Source organism: Daldinia vernicosa, assembly GCF_022497035.1.
Source record: "Daldinia vernicosa strain CBS 139.73 unplaced genomic scaffold F5Y00scaffold_76, whole genome shotgun sequence".
Classification (NCBI taxonomy): Eukaryota; Fungi; Ascomycota; class Sordariomycetes; order Xylariales; family Hypoxylaceae; genus Daldinia; species Daldinia vernicosa.
This window is the reverse complement of record NW_025953992.1, coordinates 11,603-39,125: the sequence shown is the minus strand read 5'-3', so window position 1 is coordinate 39,125 and position 27,523 is coordinate 11,603. Positions and strand designations below refer to the sequence as shown.

Here is a 27,523-nt window from a genome sequence, read left to right as displayed (position 1 = left end):
GAAAGAAAAGAGGGGAGAGGAGTGTGTATGCTTCAATAGCACTAGTATTAATTCTTCACGGATTGAGGCTCTCGCTGACGTAGGGGTAGAGTGAACACACAATGTTTCCGCCAAGAGCTGTGCAATCATCAAATTTACACTTCAGCTATGTATGTCCTTACGATGATGATGATGATGGTGGTCGTGGTAAGCAAGCTGAATGTACCCCCTTGTTCGAATCAATACCGACAACAACTGCCTCATTCTCGACGTACCTACATATTCCCCCACCTTTGCTATCTCCTAAAAGTGATGTGTTACTACCAAGAGTGGGGTTGCCATAAGCAGAACCATTCTACGGTGTTGGCTGGAGATAAGCCAACGGATGTTCCGTATGCAACTCTACGTACGAACCTTACTAACCTTAGGTAGGTATTTCGGGAATATCTAAGGTGCATATGGTTACCTGATAGAGATATTTAAAGGAAGAATGCCTAAGTCCGAGGAGTATAAGCTCGCTTTACCTAATTTATTATACCTATAGGCATCCTTCCCAGATACGTAACCGAGGTATGTTACCACCATGTATGTGCCTACAAATGCAATAGCGTACCTGTGCATATATGATAACAACGACTTTCCGGGAAGATGTAGACATTGCATTGTAACCCCGGACCACCGAAGAAGTGACAAATGGATACACCCCGAGGGCAAAACGTCATGATCCCTCTATATACATACCGGTCACGTCTTACACGACCGTTGTGGAACTTCTTCATTTTTATCTATGATAAGTAGTTGTACGAAAAGGTTATTATACCGCTACTTATTAACTTACTATTCTTCCTTTAAACTTGAGGTAATACGGCCAAATCTACCGCCCTAGTGATATCGGATTCGAAAATGGCTCCCAGACTTCGCCCAAAGGTATGGCAGAAAGTTAAGAGAGACGCGTCGAGCCAACTTCATGTAAGTGGATCACGAACTTATACACCCGTTCAATTTATTGAGCTTTCACAACAGGTTATAATCGTAGGTGCCGGGCTCGGCGGACTTGGCGCAGCTATTTCTATACTTCTAGCAGGACATCTCGTGACCGTACTTGAAAGCGCGTCTGAGATTGGCGAAATAGGCGCTGGTATTCAGGTCTTGCCTAATTCATCGAGAATATTGATTTCTTGGGGACTCGAAGACCAGCTTGTTAAACATGCGACAAAACCTCGGTACGCAAATATGATCGGCTGGAAGGGTAATAAATTATCAAGAATGGATCTCCATGCTTATGGGAAGGCTCTGGGCACCCCTTTCTGGGATTTCCATAGAGCTAACTTACACCGTTGTCTCCTCGACCGAGCCGTCGAGCTCGGAGCCGAGGTTCGTGTGAGATCGAGAGTCCAGACGATCGAATATGCTGCGGATGGATTAACGGCAAGCGTCGTGTTAAGTGACGGTAGGGTAATGTCCGCAGATCTCATCGTCGGGGCAGATGGCATCTCGTCACGGCTACGCGAGGTTCTCCTCGGCAAGCCAGATCCCCCTTTACCAACAGGCGATCTTGCCTACAGGCTCCTCATAAATGCCAAGGATATGCTAGCAGATCCTGAGTTACGAGACTTTATCCAAAATCCTCAAGTCAACTATTGGATAGGGCCCGACGCGCACGCAGTAAACTATGTTCTCAGGGGCGGGGAGTTGTTCAACATGGTCCTATTAGTCCCGGACGATATGCCTGCAGCTGCCATGACTGTGGATGGGAACGTGGAAGAGATGCAAGCGTTATATAAAGACTGGGACCCTGTAATAGGCAAAATCTTAAGTCTGTGTCAATCTGTTCAGAAGTGGAAGCTCTGCATAAGACCTACTTTAGAACAATGGACACACGAATCAGGGACATTTACACTGTTAGGGGATGCTGTCCACGCAACACTACCGTACCTTGCCAGTGAGTCGCGCCTTTCAACATATCCTTTACTATAAATTACTCGGGCCTAAATGTATTATAAATGTACATTAACTCACCAACTAACGATCTACTAGGTGGTTGCGGTATGGCATTAGAAGATGGCGCGGCGTTGGGTCTCTGCCTTGCAAAGCTAACTAACAAGTCTCGCGAGCAAAAGTTATACGCACTTAAAGTGTACGAAGAGTGCCGAAAAGAGAGGACCGAGAGGGTAGTTGAAAGGGGCAATTTCCAGCAGTACATGTACCATCTCCACGACGGCCAAGAGCAAAGGGAAAGGGACAGAAGACTCAAAATGTTTGGGAAGATTGATGAAGAGTTATTCAAAAATCCAGAGGTTATCACACAACCACGATCAGAATCGGGGGATGATCCATTACCTTGGAGGTATTATGGCGTAGGAGGCTGGCTTTTACCGTATGACATAGAGACAGCCGTGGAGCGTAAATGGGATCAGACGCCAAGGGAAAACCAGGCGCGCCCGCTACTATAGTGTACTTGGTATTATCATCATCATAAGTCAAGCCTCTTAAATTATTCATCTTATTTTTTTGTTTCTCCTATTCATCTCCCTCATCCCACCTAAACCCTCAAAGTCAATCTTAAGGGGTATTTTTTGTGGAGATTTTATCTCTATAAGACAAGTGTGAAATCTAAGATGGGGGTGATAACATAGTGGCACGCCTTCTCGTCCCTTTAAACTCTATTAGAGTGCAAGAAAACATAAAATCTCTATCACCTAGTTATGCTCTATATCTAAATCAAGATTTCCCAACATTCAGAGTGCGTAGGTCGCCAGCTACCTAAATGTCCAAATATCAAGCCGTCCCGGCCGCGTAGATGGGGTAATCCGTGTATCCCTTCTCCGGGGGCACCGTAAAGTAGAAGGTCGAACGGTCATATTTCGTTAGTGGTATCCCATCCGCAAGCTTTTGCGGCAAATCGGGATTCCCTATGAACCATCTTCCGAAACAAACGACATCGGTCGCCCCGGACTCCAGCTTCGGCACGGAGTTTTCCCAGTTGAAGCACCCTGCGCTGAAAAATACGATACCACCCCGTTGAAGGATGTTTCTGAATGGTAACAGCGAAACAGTGGGTTCTTTATCACCTTGAGTAAGAGATTCAACCTTTTTCTGCTCGTCTAGAACCTCATCGAACCGCGCCTCGACCCTACGGATAAACGTCAGCGAGCCGCTCGGGATATAATGGCGTTACCCATTTTCTCTTACATATGAACGTAAACAGGCCTTTGACTCGCAGGCAGATTTACGATTTGCTCGCAAAGATAAGACCAGTGTTCTAATCTGTTGCTGTCCCTGGTAGATTGAAAGTAATTCCAAGGGCTCAGCCGTATTCCCACCTTGTCAGAACCTATGGCGTCGCAAACAGCCTTCAAGACGTCCAGTGGGAATTTGCATCGCTTCTCAATAGATCCACCATATTCGTCGGTCCTATCGTTGATATTGTCGTGAAGAAATTGTTCCAACAGATAACCGTTGGCGCCTATGGTCCACGATGACTCGGTTAACCAAATATCAACGACTATCAGGAATTTCCTCTCCCTTTCACATACCATGGATTTCCACGCCGTCGAAGCCTGCTTCTACAGCTCGCTTTGCGGCCCCTGCGAAATCTTGAACAATAGTCTGAATCTCATCTGCCGTCAGGGGCTTTGGGGGACTAGAAGCGCAGGACGTCCCTTCTAACCAAGAACCCTCCATGGGGTGACTGCTGGAGCTTACTGGCGCCCTCCCACCAAGAAATGAAGGGGGTGAGGCCCGGCCTGTGTGCCAGATCTGCAAGAAAATGTATCCTCCCTTAGCGTGGACAGCATTTGTGACTTTCTTCCAGCCCTCAATCTGAGAAGGAGTAAAGATGCCGGGGATGCCTGGGTATCCTCCAGCGTAGTGGGAGATATCGGTAGCCTCAGAAATCAGCAGACCACCCTTTGTAGCGCGCTGCCCGTAGTATTCCGCCATTAGATCACCGGGAACGTATATACCATCGCTTTCCTTGATCCCTCGCATGCGAGTACATGGTGCCAGGGCGATACGATGTTGAAGCTCATAATTCCCCAACTTAATAGGGGTGAACAGTTTCGTATCCTTCAGCGGCGCATATTTTTGAGACATTGCAGTATTCTTATATATTGGAATTTAATGGTAGTTAGCGGTTCTCGGGAGATGTGCGTTTTGAAGGAGCTCGTCAAATGTGATTTTCCGAGAACTTTCACTCAGTCAGAGAAGGAGAAATATGAGAATCTACGGAGGTTGGCTATTGCATGATATTGTTCATAGCTACCCTTTAGAGTGCAAATTAACTATCTACACTAACGGCCCAAGCCAGCACAATGCACCATTCAACTCTTGGTCGTAAGTGGGGATGGCTTCACGGGAGCTTGATGTTGGGCAACAGTGGGGTTGGCAATACTCGAAGTATGATCCTTGGTGGGGTGAATTGGTACATTTATATTATGTACATGTACGACTAGGGAGTCAGGGGTGGGCGTCACACATACGGACGGGTATACGACACACATATACCTATACGTAAAGAAGAAGGTATAGGCATATAAAATACATGCAAGTATGTAAGTAGGCAACCTATGTGCCCAACGTGTTGGTAGATCGTACGGTGGTGCATTTATAACAACATTGAATCATTCATGTCTATAGGGCGATGAATTATGCTTACTTTTGCCCCTCGAGCACACCAGAGCTCACTATCCAGGATCTTATGCCCGAAACTTATGCCCGATCAGAGTGGGGGATGGCAATGAATGACATAACAAACCTACCTAAGCTATGTTACTTCCATCTTGTACGATAGCCCAACAACGCCAGAAATATGCTGATAGCTATTAGCCATGTCTATACATAGCTACTCCGAATTAGATGAATAGGTATCCAAGGTAGCCAGGACAAAAGGATAAACTTGAATATTCATATTATCACCATCTACCACTACTCTCGCCCTCTATTAGCTCTTATGAAACCATGGCAGCAGCTGATATACTCCCGAAGCCGCCTATACCCGAGCTGCCATCCGTGCAACAGGATATTCGCGCCCCAACTGCTGCCGAAGCTCTCACGTCTCTGATACAGTCAACGTATACTACCTCCGAGTTATGCTTTTTCGTCAACGGCCGTCGAGTTACGGTTCAGAATCCTAACCCAGATTGGGTTCTCCTCGACTGGATTCGAGCCCAGGACAACTTAAAAGGAACCAAGCTCGGATGTGGCGAAGGTGGATGTGGTGCCTGTACTGTTGTCCTCCAGACCGTCGAAGAAGGCAGGCGGTTAAGGCATAGTGCTGTGAACGCTTGCCTTTTCCCCTTGGTTGGCGTCGATGGGAAAAGTCTAATTACTATTGAGGGCTTGGGCACCGTTGATCGCCCTCATCCTTTACAAGAGAGGGTAGCAAAGATGCAGTAAGTTATTGGCAATCGTATAGCTTTACCTTACAACACCACTGTTCTAATACTAGAGCTGCCGCTAGTGGTTCTCAGTGCGGATTTTGTACCCCTGGAATAGTAATGAGTCTGTATGCGCTCGTTAGAAATTCTTATCGGGATGGAAAGTTTCGGCTTTCAGCTTCTGACGTTGAGCTGCAAGGCCATTTAGATGGAAACCTTTGTAGATGCGTACGTATCCGCTTCTATACTCGTGCTTAAATATTGTGCTTAACTTATTCAGACAGGTTACAAACCAATTCTTGAGGCTGCTAAGACGTTTATTCTAGAGGATTTGAAAGGCGAATTGATCGAAGAAAACAAACCCTCCTCCTTAAGTACTCCCGAGGATGAAGACGGACTTCTGCAAATGCCAGCAAATGGAAGTGGGTGCGGTTCCTCGTCCAGCGGCTCTTGCGGGCGTCCGGGGGGATGCTGCCGGGACCCATCAACGTCTTCATCTGGGGGCAGTGCCGACAGAGCATCCTCTCAGGAATCTGCTAATACACGAGCAACCTCCGTAGATTCAGGTAAACATACGGCATCGTCTTTCTCGTTTATACCATACAATCCCGCAGCAGAAATCATATTCCCTCCAGCTCTCTGGAGATATGAAGAGCGGCCTATCTGTTATGGAGATGGGAGAAAGATCTGGTTCAAACCTACAACTCTAGAGCAACTGATGGAACTAAAAGATGCTTGGCCTTCTGCCAAAATCGTGGGAGGCGCTAGCGAGACACAGGTAAGGTCATATATATGTTCACGTCCCACTGTTCCAGGTTAGACGTTTCTTACCCGGAAATAGATCGAGGTTCGATTCAAGAAGTCCGAATATCGGGTATGCGTCTATGCGTCGGACATCAAAGAGCTTAACAGCTTCAAAGGGCCTAGTAGTGATGCCGAGCTCAAAACCCTTTCGGAAGTATCGATCCCAGGTAATATGCCGCTAACCAAGGTAGAAGACCTATGTGCCACATTATTCACAAAACTCGGTGCCAGAGCAAGCGCACTCGAGGCGCTTAGAAAGCAGCTTAGATACTTCGCAGGCCGTCAAATTCGGAACGTTGCCAGCCTGGCTGGGAATTTAGCGACTGCAAGTCCCATTTCTGATGCTGCCCCAGCACTACTAGCAGCAGGATCTGTAATCACTATAAGATCTAAGGGGAGGAACCCCTATGACATACCACTTTCGGCGTTCTTCATTAAGTATCGGACAACTCAGTTGCCTCCCAACGGTATAATCACACACATCAAAATACCACTACCGTCACCAGAGGCGCTGGAGGTAACGAAGGCATATAAACAAGCGAAGAGGAAAGACGACGACATCGCGATTGTGACTGCCGGTTTTCGAGTATGCGTAAGTCAGAAAGGACTCGTCGAACAGGCGACATTCGCGTATGGCGGCATGGCACCAATTACCACACTGGCGGCTACGGCCCAGAAGGCTGTGATAGGAAAGCAATGGACAGATAGTATCACACGTGAAGATGCTCTTCAGGCTCTTTTACAGGACTTTGATTTATCATTTGGCGTACCAGGTGGAATGGCTCAGTATAGGAAGGGTAAGTCTCGGAAACTTAGTTCCATAGCCCCTATTTGCTAACAACTCCAACAGTTCTCACCTTGTCACTATTTTTCCGTTTTTGGCAGGAGAGTATCGCAGAATTAGGCCTTGCTGAAATCGAAAGTGATGCTATTCAAGAGATACACCGGGGGGTATCTTCTGGGACTCGCGACCACGTTGCTACTTCAGGCACCAATGTGGTGGGTAAAGAAATACCGCATCTTTCGGCCTTGAAGCACTGCACCGGCGAGGCAGAGTATATCGACGACATGCCCCGGCAAAACAATGAGTTGCACTGCGCTCTCGTCTTATCAACAAAGGCACATGCAAAGATACTCGCCGTCGACTGGAGCCCTGCGCTTGAAATGCCAGGAGTTGTAGGTTACCTTGACAAGGACAGTGTATCGAGAGCAAATAATACATGGGGTCCGATCCGAGCAGACGAGCCTCTATTTGCAGTAGACGAAGTTCATTCGCACGGCCAGACAATAGGTTTAGTCTACGCCGAGACAGCGTTACAAGCTCAAGCTGCCGCCGCCAAAGTCAAGGTAACGTACGAAGTGTTGCCGGCGATAATCACTATTAGCCAAGCCATCAAAGCCCAGAGTTATTTTGAGCATGGAAAGCAGTTGAAAAAGGGGGCAGCTATCCAGGGGCCTCTTGACGACGAATTCGCCAAATGCGAGCACGTCTTCGAAGGGTTGACGAAGCTAGGCGGCCAAGAGCATTTCTACCTAGAAACTATTTCCGCATTAGCGATTCCGCATGCCGAGGATGGTTCCATGGAAGTCTACGCCTCTACTCAGAACCTAGCAGAGAACCAGATCTTCGTCTCTCAGGTACTTGGCGTACCGATGAGTCGCGTAAATATGAGGGTCCGACGTCTTGGGGGTGCTTATGGTGGAAAGGAGTCGAGAGTCACGCCAGCAGCATGCCTTGTTGCTCTTGCTGCTAAAAAGGAGCGGCGCCCGATGAGGATAATGCTAAACCGCGACGAAGATATGTCAACTAGTGGCCAGAGAAATCCAATGCAATGTAAGTGGAAAATTGGCACGGATGCGAACGGAATAATACAGTGCTTCGATGCGGATATCTATTGCAACGCCGGGTATTCTCTAGACATGTCTGGCGCCGTCATGGATCGGGCCTGTACTCACATTGATAATTGCTACAATATACCACACGCCTGGATACGCGGGTGGGTGTGCAAGACAAATACAGTAACGAATACTGCGTTCCGAGGCTTTGGCGGACCGCAAGCGATGTACTTGGCCGAGTCATACATGAGTGTCATTGCTGAGCGGCTCAATATGGATATCGATGAGCTTCGGCTCAAAAATCTGTATAAGCAGGGTGATTTAACCCCCTTTTTACAACCCATCGATGTCGACTTTCACATCCCAACCATGCTGGAACAGCTCAGTGCCAATGCAGATTATGAGAATAGGAAGAAGGAAGTCCGATTATTCAACTCCGGGAACCGCTATAGGAAGAGAGGGATATGCATGATACCTACCAAATTCGGACTCAGGTAAGCCAAGTTATAGTTGTTTCCGTAATAAAATGAGCTAATATTATATCATAGCTTTGCCACTGCTTTACATCTAAACCAAGCTGGCGCATATGTAAGAATCTACGAAGATGGCTCGATCCTCCTTCACCACGGAGGCACCGAGATGGGACAGGGTCTATATACAAAGATGTGCCAGGTTGCAGCTGAAGAACTTGGCGTGAGCGTGGACCAAATATTTAATAAAGATTCTCAGACTGACCAAGTCGCCAACCCATCCCCTACCGCTGCGTCGTCCGGTAGTGATCTTAACGGTATGGCTGTTAAGAACGCTTGCGATCAGCTTAATGAACGCCTAGCGCCCTACAGGGAACAATTCGGACGGGATGCTCCAATGTCAAAGATCGCCCATGCCGCATACCGAGACCGAGTTAACCTTGCGGCCAACGGATTTTGGAAGATGCCCAAGATAGGGTATAAATGGGGAAATTATAAAGACCCCCTTCCGATGTACTACTATTTTACTCAGGGTGTAGCGATCACGGAGGCCGAATTAGATCTTCTTACAGGCGATCATACCGTTCTAAGGACGGACATAATGATGGTGAGTACCTAATCTATAGGAACGAGACTGTAAATTCTGTCTAATAGTAAACTAGGATGTCGGTCGTTCTATCAACCCTTCGATCGACTATGGGCAAATCGAAGGGGCCTTCGTTCAAGGACAGGGCCTATTCACCATGGAGGAATCGCTGTGGACGCGAGAAGGTGAGATATTCACGAAGGGACCTGGGACTTATAAGATACCAGGTAAATATCAACGAGTTTCCCCCCTGGAGGAGTTAGGTATTGACATAAGGATAAGGTTTCTCAGATATCCCTCAAATCTTCAACGTGTCCATGTTGAGGCACGACTCGGAAGGAAATGCCATAAGCTGGAAGCATCTGCGCTCCATTCAAAGTAGCAAGGGTATCGGGGAACCGCCGCTTTTCTTAGGTTCGACGGTATTCTTTGCCCTTAGGGAAGCAGTCAAAGCTGCGAGAGAGATGAACGGCGTGACGGAACCATTGGTTCTTGACGCCCCAGCAACGGCGGAAAAGCTGCGCCTAGCTGTCAGCGATGAATTTGTCAAGCGCGCTGCTGTTGTCCCAAAAGAAGGAGAGACGAACTTCTTCGTTCGTATCGAGGATTAGACAATACCAAGCACGCGATGGGTTGCAGGATTCACAGTGTCATCAAGAATGTATATTTTCATATAATATATTACACGAAGGTTATGGATTGTATTACTAGGTGCCGTTCATCATACAACAAGACATGGCGGTACGATATAATAGGGACAACAAATTGATAGCTTTGAGTTCCAAGAATTTACCGCACATTATTCGTGATTAGCATATAGCGCTCCCCGACTAAGATTAGGGCTTGGTATCATACTTCATTACTCCTGGGTTGATGAGAGGATAGCCTTTCGAAGGAATCCGGCGAAACTCTCGAAAACCGCGTGATTATCCCCCTGAAGCCAGCGGGTCACGATCGCCACCTGATCCCTACCGTTCACATTCCCTGAAGCCTGTACTGTTAATAAGAAACCAAACGTGCTGTGTGTCGTGTCCTGCTCCACCGTTTGCTTGGGCTTCTTTTGGCGGGGCGGTGAAAACTCATCTTCAGCGATATCTCCCCTTTCTCTCGCCTTTTTCCTGCGATAAGCTCGACTCCAAACATTGCCATTAGAGAAACCTACTCCCTTCATCAGCTGCTTGCTCCAGCTCCATGAATGCAGGTCAAGACCCTCTATCGTATCACAAACAACCCGCTCAAGCCGTTCTGGTTTGACTTGCGAACTAGATCTCATAACAATTATCATCTCTGTAGGTTCTGGCAAGATTTTCTTCCCCGCCGAGGGCTCACAGCCCCTACTAGCCGACAGACTCGGCCTCCTATTGTCAAAACTCCACCCAATAGCCCACCTGCGTGTCTTATTCCCCTGAACAAAAGTCGTAACAGCATAATTAGTCACGCCATGCCCTTTAAGGATTCTTACAAGCACTTCCAGGCTTGACTGTTTGCCAAGCATGCACGTGTACCATTGCACCCTCTCTCGCAAGACCAAGGATTCGTCGATCATCCGCTGGATAAAACCGATCTCGCCCCCGGCGCACACCATCTCGACTGGCGCACCTGTACAAGCGCTATTTGGGGGCCGGGATTTCTGCTTAGACAGGTCTGTGAGTTCGGCCTCGGATGTGTAGAAGGGAGGGTTGACCATGGTGAAGTCAATGCTTTCCAGGCCTAGTTCATCCAGGGGGATAAGACAGTCCGCAATGGTGCGACCGACTACACGGACCCTGGATTGTAGGTTGTTTAGCTCAACGTTTTTACGCGCGTAAGATAATGACTTCGCATCAACGTCGGTGGCGACGAACGACCACGACGGTCGTTGAGCACAGCCTAGAAGCGGGTAGATGAGACTGGCGCCGGTGCCAATGTCTAATCCAGTCACCTGTCGGGCCGGTTCGCTAGAGTCTAAGTACGGAGTTGAGGATGAGTCAAGAAGATCTTTTAGCCAAAGTATATAGTTATGTCGATTAGGTACCGGAGGACAAAGTCGGTCCGTGGGTAAATCGACTGTCAAACCGAAGTCCCGCTTAAGGAGAGTCTTGGTCAGTTGCATGACTGACTTAGGATTATTAAAGTCAAGATGCGAACCGCGCTCCAACACAGCTTCGAATTCCGGGTCATACTGTCCGAGCAAACGAAAGTCCAGCTCTTCCGTATAAAGCGCTTTGTAGTAATAGTCATTCCTCGGCTCTCTGGGCACTGCTAGCCCCGAAAGACGGTTATTATTGTTATTGGTAATGGAGCATTCAATCGCTGTGGACGAAGAAACCTCCCGGTCCATGAGAGTAGACGATTTATTGAAACCTTTTCCGAGTTCAAGTCCATCTTCATTAGTCAATTTGCGTTTTGTCCCACGTTTGGGGCCATTGTCCTGGTCCGACATATCCATCTTCTCCGTGCCTTAAAAAGCCGGTGCATGCTGATACTGATGCTTGGCTTTATACTGCGAACAGAAATTACAATTATATGGCTACCGTATAAGATTCATCGCCTCGTATGCATCTGGCGAATGGGCATCGAGACGCAGATACGCGATGTCGTTGCTGGGCGAGGCTGGGGAATGAATCGATTCGATTATAATAAAGGCAAAATTCCATCATGGCAATTAGATATTAATTAATTAGATAGAGGGCACGTGATACCTACCTCTTACCCCTTATCGGGCTATCTACATAGCCTACAGCTGCCGATGTATTATTTCAAGGCCGTCACTGGATATAACGGCCGAATATTTCATACAAAAGTCGCAGTGGGGACTTGAAATGATCAAAAGTCATTGGGAAAATCCTGAACACCATCATCTAACAATTTTAGAGTATTGACGCTCAAATATCTGAGGGGAAAGGTTAGCATGTCAAGTACGATTCCATTAAGCTATGGGTGAACCATAATAGAATTAACTAGCAATCGCAAATCAAGTGCCTTACAACAACAATAATAATAATAGTACAAGTTTGCTTGAAGCTACAAGCCGCCCTTGACTGTAGCTACCTGGCGTCATTACCTAGGGCAACATGTTTCTGCAATACGCATAAAAAACCACTTATCCTCCCTTAATTTTTTTTTTCTTCAGCTGCTTCCTCAACCTTCTCTCGTGGCTTTTGCATGTACAACAATCAGTAACCATGGTAAAATATCTGCCCGAGCCACGAGGGAAAAGAAAACCACAGGTAAATCTGCAAACATAAAGCGCCGTCCAAAGATTCCACCATGTTAAAAGGAGCTGCGCCTCCTTATCAATACCGCGGTATTCGGCGATACCATAGCCATTCGACTCGTCCGGACATCGGCGTATTGCGAGGGCTGAAATGATTTCGCTCGAGCAGCATGAAACCTCACGAATAACTTCAAAAACAAAGCCCCTGAAGGGCGGTCCGAGAACACCAACCAACGCCAATCCATGTTTCCCTTATTAACACAGCCTCGTAGGAAGATACGCCGGGCTATCATGAAACGGCACTTGGATAATGCGTAAGTGCAAGTAGTACAAGGTATAAAGGGCGTGGGGATTGATGCTCGGGTCTTCACACACCTCCGCCCATGAAGGCAGCGAGATCGTCTAACTCTAGCAGCTGGCGCTCGAACGCTAAGCAAAGTTCGGCCGCGGTCATATCGTTACCAGCAGCCGGCGCGGATTCGGCCGGCTGTCCAGACGGGGAACGTGCTGGAGAGTCTGCCTTCGACTGGCCCGGAGGGGGGCTCGCGGTAGCCGGCGGTGACACACCAACCGACCCTCCGTTGATGGTGGTGAATCCGGACTTTCGTGGTGGCTCGCTGCCTCGATTATCCGTCTGCTCTTGAGCGTTCGCCGACTGCGGACGCTCGTAATCCATGCTATCCGGGTCCGGTTGACTTGCTGTGTCCTCTTTCATCAAAGGCACAATAGTCTCGGGCTGTGTTCTCTGAAGTGTCCTGTCACCATTCCGCAAGACCTTATTCATAACAGATAGGTGACGATACCAGGGAACAGCCAATATCCAAATATTAGCTCCATCTTGAAGAAAGCGCATGCCATCACGAACAATCGATTCGGCCGTTTCGTTCAAATCGCCGGGTGTCAATCCTTTCAGGCTAAACCAAGCCACAGTAGAACAAGCTGTGAAGCACGAAAACAGCATGACTAAAGGGAAGTTGAGGACAGCATCTTTGTCCGCGTTAGATTCCAAGGCTAGTAGGAGCGATACCACGCTGTCAGCAGCTGCAAATACACGGTCAACCGTCTGCAAGTGAACATGCGGCACCATACGCCAGGTCTCGTGATTGAATCCGTCAGTAGTAACAAGGTGAAGTAGTCTACGACGGTTTACCATGATGGTGGCGCAATGAAGGAGACAATGCAACATGGCGTACGTGAATCCACTACCCATCGTAATGTGTAGGTTGATTTGCCTGGTCTTGTTGTCCATAAAGTGTGGTGGTAGCGAATTGCGAACTGCTTCAATACCTGCCTCAAGAGAAGCACAGTCCTCTTCGGAGAAAGTGGCGCTCGTCACGGTGGTGAGCATTTCGACAACGTTACGCCAGGCCTGGGTTGCCATCACGATGTGGCCAAATTCGCCAACCTCGGAAATTGGGGTGGACGGAGTGGGAAGCGCCGGAGGGGGCCCACCGGCGAGGGTACGAACATACACGGGCGTGCCGAAGTTGTAGCTCATGTCAAGGCACGGAAGTGGAACATCCTTGATGTCATGGTGGGACACGGCCGGCTGGCGGCCGGGGCTACTTGTGAGGAAGCAATCCAACACATAGATAAGCCACAGAGTACGCCGAAACGATTCCTCCTTAATGAACTGATCCGGATCGTCTCGGTTCTGATGAACTGCAATTATCCGATACATCTGAGCCATACGAGCGGCTTGGCCAAGGTAAATGTACGCGCGGACTGCATTGCGGTTACCCCATTCGTGGATGATCAGAAGGCAAAGAGCCTGAATATCCGCCAAGCTCGGGTTGTCGAGATTCTGCATGATTATATTGATGGCCTTGACGGCAAAATGCTCGGCCGCAGTCGAAGCACCTCCCTGGCCGCCATAGCGACGAATCAATGCTGGAGAGCTCCTATACGGCAGATAAATGGTTAGGTAAGCCCGGTTGACTTAAATAGATGTAACAAGGTAAGGTATTTTTCATAGGCGATCGGGAAGCTAGGTGGTGGCAAGGATTTGCGGAAAGGGAAAATCATTGGCGGGTTAGGCGAAACGCGAATGCAACTCCGGAGATGAATGAACCATTCGCCCGGAATCCTTTCAGAAGTGGATAAGGCGGGTTCCGGGGAATTATGTTCGATAAACGGGGAGACAGTATGAAAAATGAGAATGTTTGCTTACCGTGCAGCACAAGTCAGAAGACCGTTGACGATGCTGGCCTCGAGGGTGCCATTCTTAAGCTTCTGCAGGAAGGAAGGTTTGTGAAAGGCAACACAAGATGGAATGGTCTTGCTGATTACCCTCTCACATTCCGTCACCAGTTCCGGATTGAGTCTGTGGGGACGGACGAAAATACGTGTTAGTGGATCCGATCAACGCGAACGAAGTTTGGGGGAGGACAAGGGTGTTTGGATTGAAATAGGAGCGCGTGTTGGGGGTTGCAGGGACAAACGGAGTATGGAAGCGGACGAGCAGATGGGCAGGGCAGGATGGGCAGGATTGGGGGCCTAGGGAAGAGACGCTGGAGATGCCGAGGCGAGAAACGAGGCAACCGGCATCCATCCCATTCACAGCCACCCAGAATCAGACTAGTGGTTGAATGTTGGGGGAGTGATTTTGGCCGGCTGCACTCTGCCTTGACCGACGACGCCAGGGAGCACGGATCACCAAGTACCAGAATCTGTTCGGAGCGCGTAGCTGCCGCCAACCTGGGTCAAGACCGAAACACCAGGATGCCCCCGTAATAATGACTAGAGGCCATAAGGGAGTAAGAGGCATCTCGGGGAAGGGAAAAGAGGAGAAGACAAATAAAATAGCAAGAGAAATTAAGATGACGTCGACAGTAAAGACACATAAAAAGATTGAAAATTAAAAATTAAAAATTAAAAATAAAAAAGGAATAAAAGATGACTTACTTCTCGCTATTGGTCTGCATATTGCGCGGCAAAACAGTGCCGGACGCTACAGGCTGGCGGTCGCTGGTTGCCGACACGCTTCGCTCTCCAGGTAGACTCTCACGCGGGCGAGGAGGCCTTGCTGGTGATTGACCATGATGATGAGCCATACTCTCCGAAGGTAGATAACATTCGTGCATCCCCTTGGCACAGTTCCTGCATGGTGCGCGACCATTCTCGTAGACACACTTTGTTTTTCCCTTGCGACAACGCACACAAGCGCCGCCGGCTCTGAGCGACGTGCCGCGGACGACAGACGCCATGATGAGTATTAGACCAAAGATGTATCGCAGGTGAGAGAATAGACGATGATGCTATTCCGGACAATAAGGCGACACTCCGAATGCAGGTCCGGCAGAAGATGATAGAATGATGGAAGAGTTATTTATGTAGACGGAGAAGACGGGAGGCGGTGGATGTTCGGTGCGGGTGGATGGGAAATTTTTTAGTTGTGTAAGTTTCGGTCGGAGTGGAGGGGGGGCTTGTAAGTGGGAAGGGAAAACTAGTAGGTGGAATAGGTAAGGAAGAAGAGAGAAAAGGGAAAAAAAGGAAAATGGAACTTTTTTTTTTCTTGGAAGGATAGAACCTGGGTGATGGCGCTCTGGCGCGAAGCCGCTGGAGAGGGATGTTGCAGGAGACGGGGCAGGACGGGAGGGAGAACAGAAATTAAGACGGACCAGACTCGGGCGTTTGCGCTAAAAATCAGAGCGCGCACCTGAGCCAACCTCGAGCACTGATGATTTCCAGGCGGTCAATTCGGGGGAGGGGTGCAAAGCGCGGCCTAGCCCGGCTCTTTCTTCCTTAGGTATCTCGCACTTCCCTATTTCTGCCCTCTCTCTTTCTTCTTGTGTACTTTATTTCCCTTGTGGGGGGGCCACAACCGGGGATTCGCCCGTGCGGCAAGTGCTCACCAGACGCGTTCGTGAATGACGTTTTATTTTTACTTTATTCAATTTATTTGATAGTCGAGTACTTAAGTATTACACATGCATTAAAATGGAAGAGAAAATAGAAAAGGAAAAAGAATATTCTTTCCTCTGTTAAAAGTCGATCGACCGGAGACAGGCTGATGAAATCCTTAAACTCAAACATGTTTCCCTAGAGGGGGGGCTTTTCGGCTCCACGGCTCCCGGCGCTGGTCGTCTCTTTCGCGTGGGAGTTTACCAATTTGGCTAGGCAATGGTACGGGGCCCTCCCGTACTGTCTATACATACTGTGACAGCGCAATTCGGGAAGGGAGGCGTGAACACGTACTTCGTAATCCGTCCGCGCCCGTACTTTTAACTTTTTTTCTTAACTCGGGCGAAGCTACTCTTTTTTTAATTTAAATTCTTTTGCCTTCCCTTTCTCATGGCAATTGTAATTCGCATATTTTACTTTGTGGGAACGGACTTTCGCGAATTGTATTTGACGGGAAACGAGTGTTCCTTAAATCATATTGGGTAATCTAGTTGGGTGGGTTTGTTCATTTTGCTTGTTTCGTTACCGCTTTCAAAGATAAATCCGAAATAGACATTTCGGCAAGCCGACCGAGCTCCTTGTTTACGTACCCTACTTTTAAACCTCGGGGATGGATGACGGGAGAAAATAGAAAAGTTTAACCTATTACGCCTTGACTAGATACGCACCCAATGTGCGAAAAGGAAAGCAGGGACAAAAAAGGAGCATACGCCTCTTTTACCTCTGTGTAAGGTCCAAGTAACTGAAGACAGCGCTGGTAAAATACTTCATACTGTGAGTGCGGACTCGGGGTCTAGAGCGGCGGGTGCACTGGGGCTTTTTCGGAGTGTCGGTCCCTGTTTTACTGCCTACCAACAAATCTCGCCAGCCTCCTAATCTAAAAGTTACCTCCCGGGGATGCCTTTTTAATCAGGTTGATTGTTTAATGAGCTGATAGTACCCTGTGTTATATTATTATATTATGTTGCCAAACCTTCGTTCGAAAGATGGCATTCGGAATATTTAACTCTAACGTCGTTAAGATTTATTTCGTAACCGTTAAATTTTAAACAAATACCAGGAGATAAGTATATGTTGTAGGTTGGAAAATATACCGCTACTTCCGAAAGGCGTAGTCCTTTTTCCAACCGGTTCGTCTTACCCACCCGGTATACCATAGGGAAATGGTATCGTAAAATATGCTTCGGGGGTTGTTATTCGGCTGACGAAGCTATTGAATCGGTTAGCCGGGGCTGACTCGATGCAACCTCGACCAGGCAACCCAACCCCGCCACGTTGGCTGCTTAAGAATTCCGCCGGCCGTCGTCCTATACGCAGCCCATCATGTCGTGCGTGTTACAGGCCACTGGAAGGGAACACACGGGACGGGAAACCTCCCACTGGTCACGCATTGCTGACCGAGATGGGGCCGCCTCGCCGTTGCCGAAACGTAGAATAGGGGCTTAGATTATGCCTGGTATCAAAAATCTACCATCACAGAGCGAGACTGGATATGACAAAGCTCAAGCTAAAACACATGTAATAGAACCGCCGTAAACATTACGCCAGAGTGTGTATAAGTCTCTTCCCAATAATGATTTCAGCGCCAGCTCTATCCAGTTTATTCTATAAATAATGAAAATGCCAGCCTACGTACACACGCACGTATACATACGTCTAATACTATCTATCCTACGTTCGGGATATCCGGGCGGCGGATAGTCCGAAGCGGAGATGGTTCGATGACTGGGTGACACTCAGCTGCAGTGCCATGTGCGCGCAATCGTGATCATCCCTATCCTATTTGGTTTTCCTCTAATGTCGGCACCGGACTCGTTTGGTGCATTTTCCGTCCGACCTTACATACAGACCTTACAGACAAGTACCCTTTCCATCGCCATACGGATACAGTACGAGATCATGCGACACCCGTTGCGCGTAATCTTTTTGGAGAACTGATGCTAAGATTTTATATCTGCGTCTGCCCCGATGCTTCAGGAAGTGCCAAGTCAAATACATCCGACAATGCCATCTTACAACGCCGTTCCCTACCTATCACTCGCTACTACCGAACCCCCTCGGCCAAATGACCAACTGAAAGCTTAAACATTTCGCCTACTCACTACTTGACCTACTCAACCCTCGGTTCTTCTATTCGTGTTGGCTCACTACACCTAGTAACTAGAAGAGACCTTACGCGCCCAACAGAAAGCAATGTTACAAATGCTAAAACCTCATCATAGCGCATAGAGATTGTATGACGCCCTCGTCCGCCCTCGTCAATTAAAAGCCCGCAATGCTAGGTACGTATACCTATACATACGTACCGATACGTAGGGCCGAAAATCGCAGGCTTCTATGGGAATTCGATAGATTCCTATGGTCGTTTTCCGTCCATTTTCTCCACCCGTACCTTCAATCCTCCCGGAGGCGGTGGAACCGCCGATTTTCCGATAGCTTTTCCTTGGGCGTCATGGCACTCCCAAGTACACAATAGTGGGCCATACTATTGAATCTACACCGGCGCAGGTTCGAATGTCCCACGAATACGCCAATCGCCATCTGCCATCCTAAATATAGACAGTGTGCATATGTGTTCCGGGGATTACCAGTGAAGAAAAGGAGGAAGCTCGTAAGCCCACTCCACCATGCGTGAGAGGTGAGATTCATGTTGTAAGATGGCGACCTCTACCCATACTCAGACCTAGGTCACGTATCGAGTGGATGTTAACTAAGATCATCTATTATTCTAACCTACCTAACTATTGTATGCGGCGACCGAAACTACGTAATGCCGTCAGCTCCGCTATTTGAATATAAGTGTAGCCGGAGCGCATTAGCACAGTTCTTAGTCCGAATGCATATCTCATTAATACATCCCTCTACATAGGTTGTGTTAAGGTAGGTATTATGGTATTACATGTTACTGCCTCCTTTACGGAGGGGTAATCAAGCATTTTCTATATTTTTAAAACTATTAATACATTCAACCATGGTACCGGGTTAGATCGGCTATCCTTGCCCGTCCGCCGGAATATCCAACAAAATGATATTCTGGTATTCGTACCTAGCAGAATTGTGTACCATAGGTATCTAAGATATTTTCATGTACCTATGTAAGTATGATGATGATAGGCTGCATTAGGTGCCCACTTACAATTTAGCCTCCGCGCCTCCTATGATGCTGTAATGTTCTCTCCAAAGTCAGCGACTGGCGTCATATTTTCGGCCGCAACGGATTAAAAGGGGGCGGGCCGGATCCTTTATCCTGAAATTATCTACGCCCCCCCTAGTCAGCCCGTCCATCCGCACGCATTGTACCGCAAGCCGGACTTACTACTGTAATAATTCATTCACGCACAATTTACGGATTAGACGAACAAAAAAAAAAGGGGGGGGGGAAGCCGGGTTTAGGGATTCTTACCGACGTTACGGTCAACCGGATAGACTACCTCGACATCAATATAATGTACAAGAATTTTCGGCCGAGTCTTGTACGTACCCATCATGTACCTAACATGTTAAGTTAAGAGCGCAAGAGCGTTGAGAAACTAATCCCGATCTACACGGAGACCATTGATTTGGGTATGGGTAAAGAGAAATTCAATGTTTGTGCGACAAATCCACTCAAATCTAGGCGGTATCTAGGCGTCCCCGCAGTACATATATGCGCCTTACCGAATGCTGGCTTATTCAGGTACATGTACTTATCTCTTCGACGCGTACGTTACACTTGTAAAGTACCGGTAACAAAACGTCCGCATTCATCCCGGTGATGGGCTGACCGCGCGGAAGGTGCAGCTGATCCGATCTATCCCATTAGGTAAGGTAACTTCTCCATACACTGCATGTACACTACAATGTAGGTAACCTCTTCCACTGTCTGCTGATAGTCACGTGTTACATTCAAACGGACAAAAACGGGGATGAATAAGCCCATTCGCCATGCATCGCCATATGTAGATCGGCATACATTCATTATTATTACACTTGCCGGATAGATGATGCATGGGATTGCTAACTCGGTTGACCTCTTCGGAACAGCTCGATCGTACACGCAACAGGATCTACATTCCTAGTATCTTACTTAGTTAGCTGCCGGCATGTATGAACTCGGGGGATAATATCGTAGATTTCAAAGCATAGCCTTGCCATCCCCTTTCATCCTTCGTTTCGTACATGACCCCAGAGTGAAGATACGTGGGTACCTAAGGTTACAAAGCAACTAAACAATTATACATATACTACAGTGAGGTTTGTAAGTAAGATGAGATATCCTATCTTTTCTAGCCTTTCAAATACCGTCAAACCACGCGGTTGTTTGTTTTTGGGGGGGTTTTTTTTAAAAAGAAAAAGATTATATGCAAGACAATGCACGTCTGTATTTAATATACAACCAGTCGCGATCTTCTATGACTACCAGCCGAGAAAGCGGTTGTTCAGCTAGTGATTTGATTCCGGAAGAGTCCTACATTGGAATCTGGTTGGAGTTTGGCCCCCAATCCGTCCACTAGTGAAGTTTTCGGGGCGTTATAGAATATGCTCCTTATCAGAGTTAACTTCAGTTTAATCTCCTACTCATTAGCTATTACCTTAGTCAAAAACAGCGCCTAGAAAGTGCGGTACTCGCATTAAGCCAATACTCAAATATTGTAGAACACACATTAACTATAAGCTGCTTAAAATGGTAGGTATCGAATCATAAGTATTCGACTAGATTGATTTATTGCGTTCCAATTAATATTTTCTCACATATCCTAAACATATCTATACCGCCGTAGTCAGCATTCGTAAACCCTTAAGGCGCTGTCGTATCCTGGCTTCCTACCTCGTAAGAACTAGGAAGGCCAATGACTGCAAGACCAAAGGCATCTATGGGTTTGGGTTTAAATTTAATTGTATAATTAGCTATATCGTCAGCTAAGATCGATGTCTTGATTATTATAAAGAGGCTACTAGAATACAATAAGGCTACCCCGTAGGATAGCCGCCAGATACTAGCCCTATATAAGAAGGTTATACCTCCCTACTATTTTGGGGGGGCATGGGTTAATAAAGTCACCAATACGCCCTTATACTAGTAGCTAGGCCCTACCTCTCAATCTGTCCTACCAAAATCCTGACGGAAGCATGTGGCGATTGATATATACGATAGGTAATATCCATATCGATGTAGATTGACAATCTCTGATATAAAACGAGATATATGATCAGGTAGAATTAAGATGTTGAAGGACGATGTGGTGAATGTCTACTAATTAGAAAAGCAATCTTTCTTACAGCTACGAGGTATTGTTAGAATTTTCTCTCGTCTTTCACGAGATGGACTATGAAGCTAGGAAACAACTTGGTTGTTCCTCGAGGAACTCTAACCCAAAACTACGGGGGCCTATGCCTATGTATACTGAACATTTCCTTTGTCCTAGATGTCCCATATAGAATCTCGATAGTATCCTTATGCTTGGTCTAACAAGGTTATTATTAGACTATTGATTCTAAAGATTATTACATTATAATAACTAATGTAGGACTGAATAGTTTATGATTGTCGTTTACCATTCTGTTTATATGGGTAGTAGATTGCGTAGAATATGGCGGGGTGGAACTGGAAGGGGTATAGACAGCTTTATTATGTCGTAGCTCTAGAGCCAGCTACGAGGGTCTATAGTTAGTTATATATCTTTTGTTCTGGATGTCCCATATAGAGTCCTAATGTTAACCACTTGTTCTCACTACCCAACTAGAGAATGAATGTCAATATTCAAACCGTCTTGCCCATCCCTATATAGTTGGAAACTTATCGCTTGGTTGAATACGAAATTATATCATACGAGATTTTATTGGTAACGAAGTGGCTTATTTAGACTCATATTGTACCGGGGATTCAATCGAATGGTAAAGCGAATTAAATAGCAGCTGTAGAAAAGCCCGTCCACTAGCATGTGAAACATTCCAAAACAACTGTGCCGGCCACTTAAGCATAAGGGCATACGCTTATGGTACTCTCTTTAGGGTATTACGGAAAGGATATTAGAGGGCCTGTTATCAACCGAGTATTAGTCTTCAGTATAGTTACGAATTTGTTTTATCACTTGAACTACGGCTAATGATATATGCATATACCTCTACTGGTAGGTAGTAATAATAACCAGCCGTAAGCGAGAAGATACGGATATAACAAGCAAATAAAATTCTCGTGCAAGCATCATAATCCCACTTACATAGTGGCGTATCACAGAAATGCAGGCCGGTGGCTGCGACGCTTACAGCCCAATCTGTCAATCCTGTCCCCAAACCTGGCCACTTTGCCGAGCCTGCATGTCTTATTAGCTGAACGGCTACCCCGCGACCCCAGCCTCCCTTCGATCTGCTTATCCTGATCTCATACATTTATGAGCTGTGTAATTGCTGTTGGCGAGGGAGAAGTAGGGAGGGGAAAAGGTGTGTTATACTCAGTTAAACAAATTTATAAGAAAATAATCTCAATCACTGCTTGGTGTCTTAGGTCAATTGACTTACAACTAGTAGGCAATTAAACCTCTTTCTTCTCTTCCAATAACCTAACCTGACTTCCCGGCCTTGCATTCCGCTCACTCGCCTCATCCCAATGGAGTACCAACCAGTGCCGTCGCCATCATACCCAGCACCACCCTCAACCTCGGCTCCGGCACCTCCAGGTCCACCTCCATTGCAGCCAGACCCTAGATTTGAACAGCCGGTATCTACACCTTTCGCCGGGTCGGATTTGCAATCGATAAGGACTGCCTGTGAGTACTCGTTGGGGGAGTACATCTCGCTGCACAAGAGACGACGGTATGACGACCCGGCTAGCGAGCGTCGTCTCCAAGCGCAGCAGAGCATCATAATGAGCGACTTGCAACTGCTGCGGAGCGAGGTATCGGATTTAGCTAAGGCGGCCGAGGCGCATAGATGGCGACGATGGCTTTTGGGTGGCCTAGTGTAAGTTTTTGGCATACGGGAAATTGCATTATGGAATCTCTTCCCCTCCCCTGTTTATTACACCCCTCTCGCGACATCACACACAAATCAGCCGTCTATTTCCATGGTTTCTTATACGCGCACAGGGCGTCTTTCATCCCCGCTATCCGGAAGGTTTTCCGCCGTTCGTCGAAAGACAAGGAGTCTAACGACACCGAATATGCCTTCAAGAGAAGTAAGGGACTCATTTCTCGCATCTTGGATTCCGTTCATGGCAAGGGCAAGTTTGCCTCGATAGCCTTCTTTGTATTGGCTATCCTGTACGTATTTCAGAGCGAGGTGTCGATGCGCGTAGCAAGAACGGTATCCAAACGCTTGAAGCGGCTCATGGCCAAGATCGAGAGGGGAGATCAGGGTCTTGGGGAAGACGACATGAAACTCCTCAAGGGCTGGCGTTGGCGGGTGCTACTATGGTAGTAGCTTGATAATAGGGGTTGAGCTTCGTCGAGTCTTTCCATGCTGTACTTGTACCTCTTGTATCTAGATATAAACACGCCCGCTGTTAAATCATACTCACATAAATACACCAGTGAGTGCTATTATATTTAACCCTAAGCATATGGAGAAATACCGGTACCAAGTCTTACAGTGTAGCTGAAATCAATCCGTAGTAGGGGAGGTTCTATTCAAAGAATATACACATGCACGGATACGTTACTTGGCTATTGCATCGGGCTATATTGTTAAGTTTCCATTTGGGTATCTAAACGACCTAATACACAGCCCCGAGAAACATAATGCTACCTAGTACACGCCATTGCGGTCGCCATCGTTGCTAATGAAGTTTCCCAGTTGCAGCTGGGTCATATCTTCTCTCGCGCTTGCGACATCGCTAGCCACCTTCAGAATACCCTGCTGTAACTCTCTAAGCACAGCGCTAAGCTCTTGGGCCTTCTCGTTAGGACCAGATGACGCCCCATTCTTGTTAGCCATCATCTTCTGCAACTGCTCCACTAGGTTGTCGGAAACGCTGTGCATATGCATCTCAATCTCAGTCATGTTCCGGTCATATTTCTTTACTTGATCTTCCATATCATCAGCCGCCTTAGAGAAAAAGCTGACCAGGTCTTGTCCGTCCGCCTCCGTATTTGCTGTGCCTGCTGACTGTTGCCTGGGCGACCATATCCCGGCCGTGTGATACTGTTCGGGTAGCTTCAAGTTATCGATAGCTCGGAAACTTAACCGGGCGTGTTCTACATCCTGGGCGACTAAGCCGCGGGATGCCTCGATAGCCTGAGCAGCCGATGCTAGCGCACTATGCGCACTCTCGTACTTCTTAGCGACGAAACTGACGTCGTTGGGGATGCTCTCGAGCATTTCCTTATGGCCGGGCATAAATGAATCTACCTCGTCCTTGTATTTCATTTGTGTCTGGATTAACATGTCGACAGCCTCTATCTTCTTCTGTAGGTCCTCTTGGAGGTCGTTAAACCGCGTAGTACCCTTAAGGTTGCTTACGTCGATACGCACACCGGGAACTGTCTGTTGATTTGACGATTGGCCCATGGTTAAGCCAAGGCCGAGCGAGCTACCTAGGCCCAAGCCAGGTTGCTGCTGCGGTTGGGATTGAGCTGGTTGGCTGAGAGTACTCCCACTGCGGATCGAGTTAGCAGGACGGTTATAGGGGAACTGGGTTGGTTCAACTTACAATGAGCTGGATTTCTGCTGCGCTGGAACTGCCTGGCCAAATAAAGATGATCCCACATTGCTCGCCGCTGGTTGTGTAGGGTTTAAAGAACTGCCGAAGAGGGATCCAGAAGTCCCAGTTCCCGTAGATGTCGGCTGAGCGGTCGTGCTACCGCCAAACAGCCCGCTGGCGGGTTGGGTCTGGGTCTGGGTCTGGGTTTGCGTTTGCGGTTGGGTCTGAGTAGTCTGCGAGCTCCCGAAAAGCCCCCCTCCCTGCTGTGGTTGGGTTGTAGTAGTATTCGCTGCTCCGAATAGACCGGCGCCTCCCTGTGACGGCTGGGATGGAGTGGCAGAAGATGATGAAAAGAGACCGCCGGATTGGGGCTGGGTGGTAGCGGTGGAAGAAGTCGTAGTGTTACCGAATAAAGATGGCTTAGGTGTAGTTGATGTACTGCCGAAAAGGCCTCCGGGAGCGGGAGGCTGGCTACTGTTCGATCCACTTTGTTTGGCGCCGGATGTCAGCTGTAGGACCCAGGCAGGAGCAGGCATTGCAGTAGATTCGTTTCGTTTCGTTACGTTACGTGAGGGTTGGAGAGGGGCGTAGGAGAATAGATGCTAGACTCACAATAAGTTTGCGGACGACGTGTTGATAGACAGGCCGCCAGGGCCACTGGCTGATCTAGATAGGGCCATGATTCCCTGGGTGTGGAATGCTATATTATTTTTATTTTTTTCCTTTTTTTTTGGGTTTTAACTGTGTACCTAAGTTAGTACATAATTGATACTTGTGTTTTCTGTTTGCTTGTCCGAGACATACCTTAGCTCACATGCCCAACAAAGGGAACTTGTGGATGTTAAGTAGAGGAATGAACGTAAGGTGGGTAAAGATGCGGTATGTAGGTTGTATTGATTGATTGATGTATTGATGTAAATTTTTAGAATACCTAGAGCTGCAGGTGCAGTCGCGTTGCCAGCCAGCTAGCGCGCCTATGTCACCCCGGGTGGTACATGATTTGCTAGGATTTATACTCCGGATTACATGTACTGAGCTATGTACATATGTAAGTAGCCTGGCCATAGCTCCGTTGCAGCCGCAATCGCCCCACGCACTTCCTTGTCTTCCTTAGCTCAAGACAAACCAATCTGCCAATTGAAATCCAATTGAACCTGAACTCATCCACCTACAGTGACTTACATCTAAACCCTTACATCCAAATCTTCAAATCTTCACTTCTCCTGAACATTGGCATCCATACAACTTTCTAGAATCGAGATTTTAGCCTCTTGCCTAATACGACCTTTATACGTCTATAAGAATAATGGATATCGACGACGACGATGATTTCTATGCTCCCGACGAGCCCACCACTCAAAATGACCAGTCCAACATTACCGATTCTCATACTGCAGCTACATCTACCCAGCCCCAGCCGCCACAACAGCAACAGCAACAGCAGCAACAACAACAGCAGCAACAAGATGAGGAGGATTTAGAGGAAGGAGAAGAAGAAGATGAAGGCGCTGATATGGACGAGGATGACTCGGATATAGATATAATCACGGAACGGAAAGATGGCACAAATGCGCCACCACCTACGTTAGCACTACCTAGCTTTCCCTTCGTCTATATTTACTCACGTATTCCATAGTCAATCGCGATATAGCGACATACGGAACATACCTCAAAGATCAGCGTCAAGCGATACGAGCAAGCCTGCTGCCGTTAAGAAGGAAGACGTACCAACGCGGTCCACTTCGGGCCATGACTTACCCGCAGTTTCCACATCCAAGGTTAATGTAAATGCGATACCTGTGTACAAACCAGTAGGAAAGCCTATCACCCAGATCAACATTGATGAAGGTTCGTGTTCGTCGCATATCGCCGCCTCCCAATTCGCCGATTACTGCTAACACGGGCATTCAAGATCTGCCAGAGAATGACAAGCCTTGGAGGAAACCTGGTACGGACCTAAGCGACTATTTCAACTACGGCTTCGACGAATTCACCTGGGCTTTATATGCTGCCAAGCAAGATAATGTCCGCAGTGAGTACAGCTCGGACGCTATTGCTCAGAATAACAAGAAGATGCTCGAAGACATGCAGATGATGATGATGGGCGGTATGCCTGGGATGAGCAGCGCAGGCGCAGGTGCCGGTATGGCAAACATGCCTGGGATGGATGGAATTCCTCCTGAGATGCAAGCCATGATGCAGCAGATGATGGCCTCTGGTCTTGACCCGAGCCAAATGGATGCATCTGCTATGTCTGCCATGTTCTCAGGTATGCAGAATGCCGGGGCCAGCGCTGCTGGAGGGCAGGGCAACCAGAACCAGAATTTCGGGGGGCCCGGCCAAGGATTTGGCGGTGCTCAAGGTCAAAATTTTGGGTATGAACAGGGCATGGGCCGCGGTGGGGGCACCGGCGGGTTTGGCGGGCGTGGTCGTGGCGGCGGGCGTAGGAATTGGTAAAGCCGGCCAAGTTTCCTCCTGTATAATTATATTACTGGATAGCTTTCGGTGAACGCTATCGAATGATTACCAGGCTGTGAGGTGAGAGCCTAGATAGGCGCGGGGTTTCGCGTCGTATTAGGTAGTCATACCAATCACGATACCCATAACATTCAGATTACACCCGGTTTGCTACGCTTCACTTTGCTTATTTCATCGCTTAACTAGTACAAAATGTGCATAGCTAATGAACATGACTAACCCAGCTGTCTAACTACACCTTAAACACAGCCAGACGACGAATAATAGACGATAGCA

The 27,523-nt window shown here is 47.7% G+C and overlaps 9 protein-coding genes across 9 annotated transcripts; 4 read left to right on the top strand and 5 right to left on the bottom strand.

Annotated features, from left to right (window-relative positions):
* Positions 1-882: 882 nt before the first annotated feature.
* On the top strand, positions 883-2,432 carry F5Y00DRAFT_266615 (FAD/NAD(P)-binding domain-containing protein; the record flags this gene model as incomplete). The annotated part of the gene is made up of 3 exons (XM_048011964.1): positions 883-948; positions 1,003-1,921; positions 2,017-2,432. The coding sequence occupies 3 exons, from the start codon at positions 883-885 to the stop codon at positions 2,430-2,432; spliced, it is 1,401 nt and encodes a 466-aa protein (XP_047860300.1).
* Positions 2,433-2,757: 325 nt separating this feature from the next.
* F5Y00DRAFT_256051 (12-oxophytodienoate reductase 1) lies at positions 2,758-3,969 on the bottom strand (the record flags this gene model as incomplete). Its single annotated transcript, XM_048010353.1, has 3 exons — positions 2,758-3,112; positions 3,172-3,445; positions 3,516-3,969. The coding sequence occupies 3 exons, from the start codon at positions 3,967-3,969 to the stop codon at positions 2,758-2,760; spliced, it is 1,083 nt and encodes a 360-aa protein (XP_047860299.1).
* Positions 3,970-4,570: 601 nt separating this feature from the next.
* On the top strand, positions 4,571-9,746 carry F5Y00DRAFT_200470 (xanthine dehydrogenase). Its single transcript, XM_048005335.1, has 8 exons — positions 4,571-5,372; positions 5,441-5,585; positions 5,638-6,135; positions 6,199-6,958; positions 7,012-8,491; positions 8,546-9,074; positions 9,130-9,280; positions 9,336-9,746. Exons 1-8 carry the CDS (start codon positions 4,939-4,941, stop codon positions 9,662-9,664), a joined length of 4,326 nt encoding a protein of 1,441 aa, XP_047860298.1. The 5' UTR covers positions 4,571-4,938; the 3' UTR covers positions 9,665-9,746.
* Position 9,747: 1 nt separating this feature from the next.
* Positions 9,748-11,651, bottom strand: F5Y00DRAFT_200471 (uncharacterized protein). The gene has a single exon (XM_048005336.1). The coding sequence runs from the start codon at positions 11,479-11,481 to the stop codon at positions 9,913-9,915; it is 1,569 nt and encodes a 522-aa protein (XP_047860297.1). The 5' UTR covers positions 11,482-11,651; the 3' UTR covers positions 9,748-9,912.
* Positions 11,652-12,616: 965 nt separating this feature from the next.
* Positions 12,617-15,455, bottom strand: F5Y00DRAFT_256048 (uncharacterized protein; the record flags this gene model as incomplete). Its single annotated transcript, XM_048010352.1, has 3 exons — positions 12,617-14,150; positions 14,420-14,572; positions 15,154-15,455. The coding sequence occupies 3 exons, from the start codon at positions 15,453-15,455 to the stop codon at positions 12,617-12,619; spliced, it is 1,989 nt and encodes a 662-aa protein (XP_047860296.1).
* A 1,007-nt stretch (positions 15,456-16,462) lies between these two features.
* F5Y00DRAFT_248812 (uncharacterized protein) lies at positions 16,463-18,961 on the bottom strand. Its single transcript, XM_048009506.1, has one exon. The coding sequence runs from the start codon at positions 18,799-18,801 to the stop codon at positions 18,547-18,549; it is 255 nt and encodes an 84-aa protein (XP_047860295.1). The 5' UTR covers positions 18,802-18,961; the 3' UTR covers positions 16,463-18,546.
* A 3,513-nt stretch (positions 18,962-22,474) lies between these two features.
* F5Y00DRAFT_248810 (uncharacterized protein) lies at positions 22,475-23,680 on the top strand. Its single transcript, XM_048009505.1, has 3 exons — positions 22,475-22,655; positions 22,708-23,091; positions 23,217-23,680. Exons 2-3 carry the CDS (start codon positions 22,739-22,741, stop codon positions 23,545-23,547), a joined length of 684 nt encoding a protein of 227 aa, XP_047860294.1. The 5' UTR covers positions 22,475-22,655; positions 22,708-22,738; the 3' UTR covers positions 23,548-23,680.
* A 122-nt stretch (positions 23,681-23,802) lies between these two features.
* Positions 23,803-25,742, bottom strand: F5Y00DRAFT_248809 (uncharacterized protein). Its single transcript, XM_048009504.1, has 4 exons — positions 25,574-25,742; positions 25,382-25,510; positions 24,779-25,255; positions 23,803-24,724 (listed from the first exon to the last, which is right to left on the bottom strand). The coding sequence occupies exons 2-4, from the start codon at positions 25,447-25,449 to the stop codon at positions 23,875-23,877; spliced, it is 1,395 nt and encodes a 464-aa protein (XP_047860293.1). The 5' UTR covers positions 25,450-25,510; positions 25,574-25,742; the 3' UTR covers positions 23,803-23,874.
* Positions 25,743-25,861: 119 nt separating this feature from the next.
* Positions 25,862-27,401, top strand: F5Y00DRAFT_248806 (Fip1 motif-domain-containing protein). Its single transcript, XM_048009503.1, has 3 exons — positions 25,862-26,353; positions 26,406-26,617; positions 26,682-27,401. The coding sequence occupies exons 1-3, from the start codon at positions 26,076-26,078 to the stop codon at positions 27,224-27,226; spliced, it is 1,035 nt and encodes a 344-aa protein (XP_047860292.1). The 5' UTR covers positions 25,862-26,075; the 3' UTR covers positions 27,227-27,401.
* The last annotated feature ends 122 nt before the right edge of the window (positions 27,402-27,523 follow it).

What these genes read in the sequence shown, in the direction of transcription:
- F5Y00DRAFT_200470 (XM_048005335.1), top strand. Translation starts at nt 4,939, where the DNA reads ATGGCAGCAGCTGATATACTCCCGAAGCCGCCTATACCCGAGCTGCCA. An exon ending in GAGGCGCTAGCGAGACACAG is followed by an intron (nt 6,136 to 6,198) that starts GTAAGGTCATAT and finishes ACCCGGAAATAG; the next exon opens with ATCGAGGTTCGATTCAAGAA. An exon ending in AATGGCTCAGTATAGGAAGG is followed by an intron (nt 6,959 to 7,011) that starts GTAAGTCTCGGA and finishes CAACTCCAACAG; the next exon opens with TTCTCACCTTGTCACTATTT.
- F5Y00DRAFT_200471 (XM_048005336.1), bottom strand. Translation starts at nt 11,481, where the DNA reads ATGGATATGTCGGACCAGGACAATGGCCCCAAACGTGGGACAAAACGC.
- F5Y00DRAFT_248812 (XM_048009506.1), bottom strand. Translation starts at nt 18,801, where the DNA reads ATGAATCTCACCTCTCACGCATGGTGGAGTGGGCTTACGAGCTTCCTC.
- F5Y00DRAFT_248810 (XM_048009505.1), top strand. Translation starts at nt 22,739, where the DNA reads ATGGAGTACCAACCAGTGCCGTCGCCATCATACCCAGCACCACCCTCA. An exon ending in TGGCTTTTGGGTGGCCTAGT is followed by an intron (nt 23,092 to 23,216) that starts GTAAGTTTTTGG and finishes ATACGCGCACAG; the next exon opens with GGCGTCTTTCATCCCCGCTA.
- F5Y00DRAFT_248809 (XM_048009504.1), bottom strand. Translation starts at nt 25,449, where the DNA reads ATGGCCCTATCTAGATCAGCCAGTGGCCCTGGCGGCCTGTCTATCAAC. An exon ending in ACGTCGTCCGCAAACTTATT is followed by an intron (nt 25,256 to 25,381) that starts GTGAGTCTAGCA and finishes CGCCAAACAAAG; the next exon opens with TGGATCGAACAGTAGCCAGC. An exon ending in CAGCAGAAATCCAGCTCATT is followed by an intron (nt 24,725 to 24,778) that starts GTAAGTTGAACC and finishes CTCGATCCGCAG; the next exon opens with TGGGAGTACTCTCAGCCAAC.
- F5Y00DRAFT_248806 (XM_048009503.1), top strand. Translation starts at nt 26,076, where the DNA reads ATGGATATCGACGACGACGATGATTTCTATGCTCCCGACGAGCCCACC. An exon ending in ACAAATGCGCCACCACCTAC is followed by an intron (nt 26,354 to 26,405) that starts GTTAGCACTACC and finishes CGTATTCCATAG; the next exon opens with TCAATCGCGATATAGCGACA. An exon ending in CCAGATCAACATTGATGAAG is followed by an intron (nt 26,618 to 26,681) that starts GTTCGTGTTCGT and finishes CGGGCATTCAAG; the next exon opens with ATCTGCCAGAGAATGACAAG.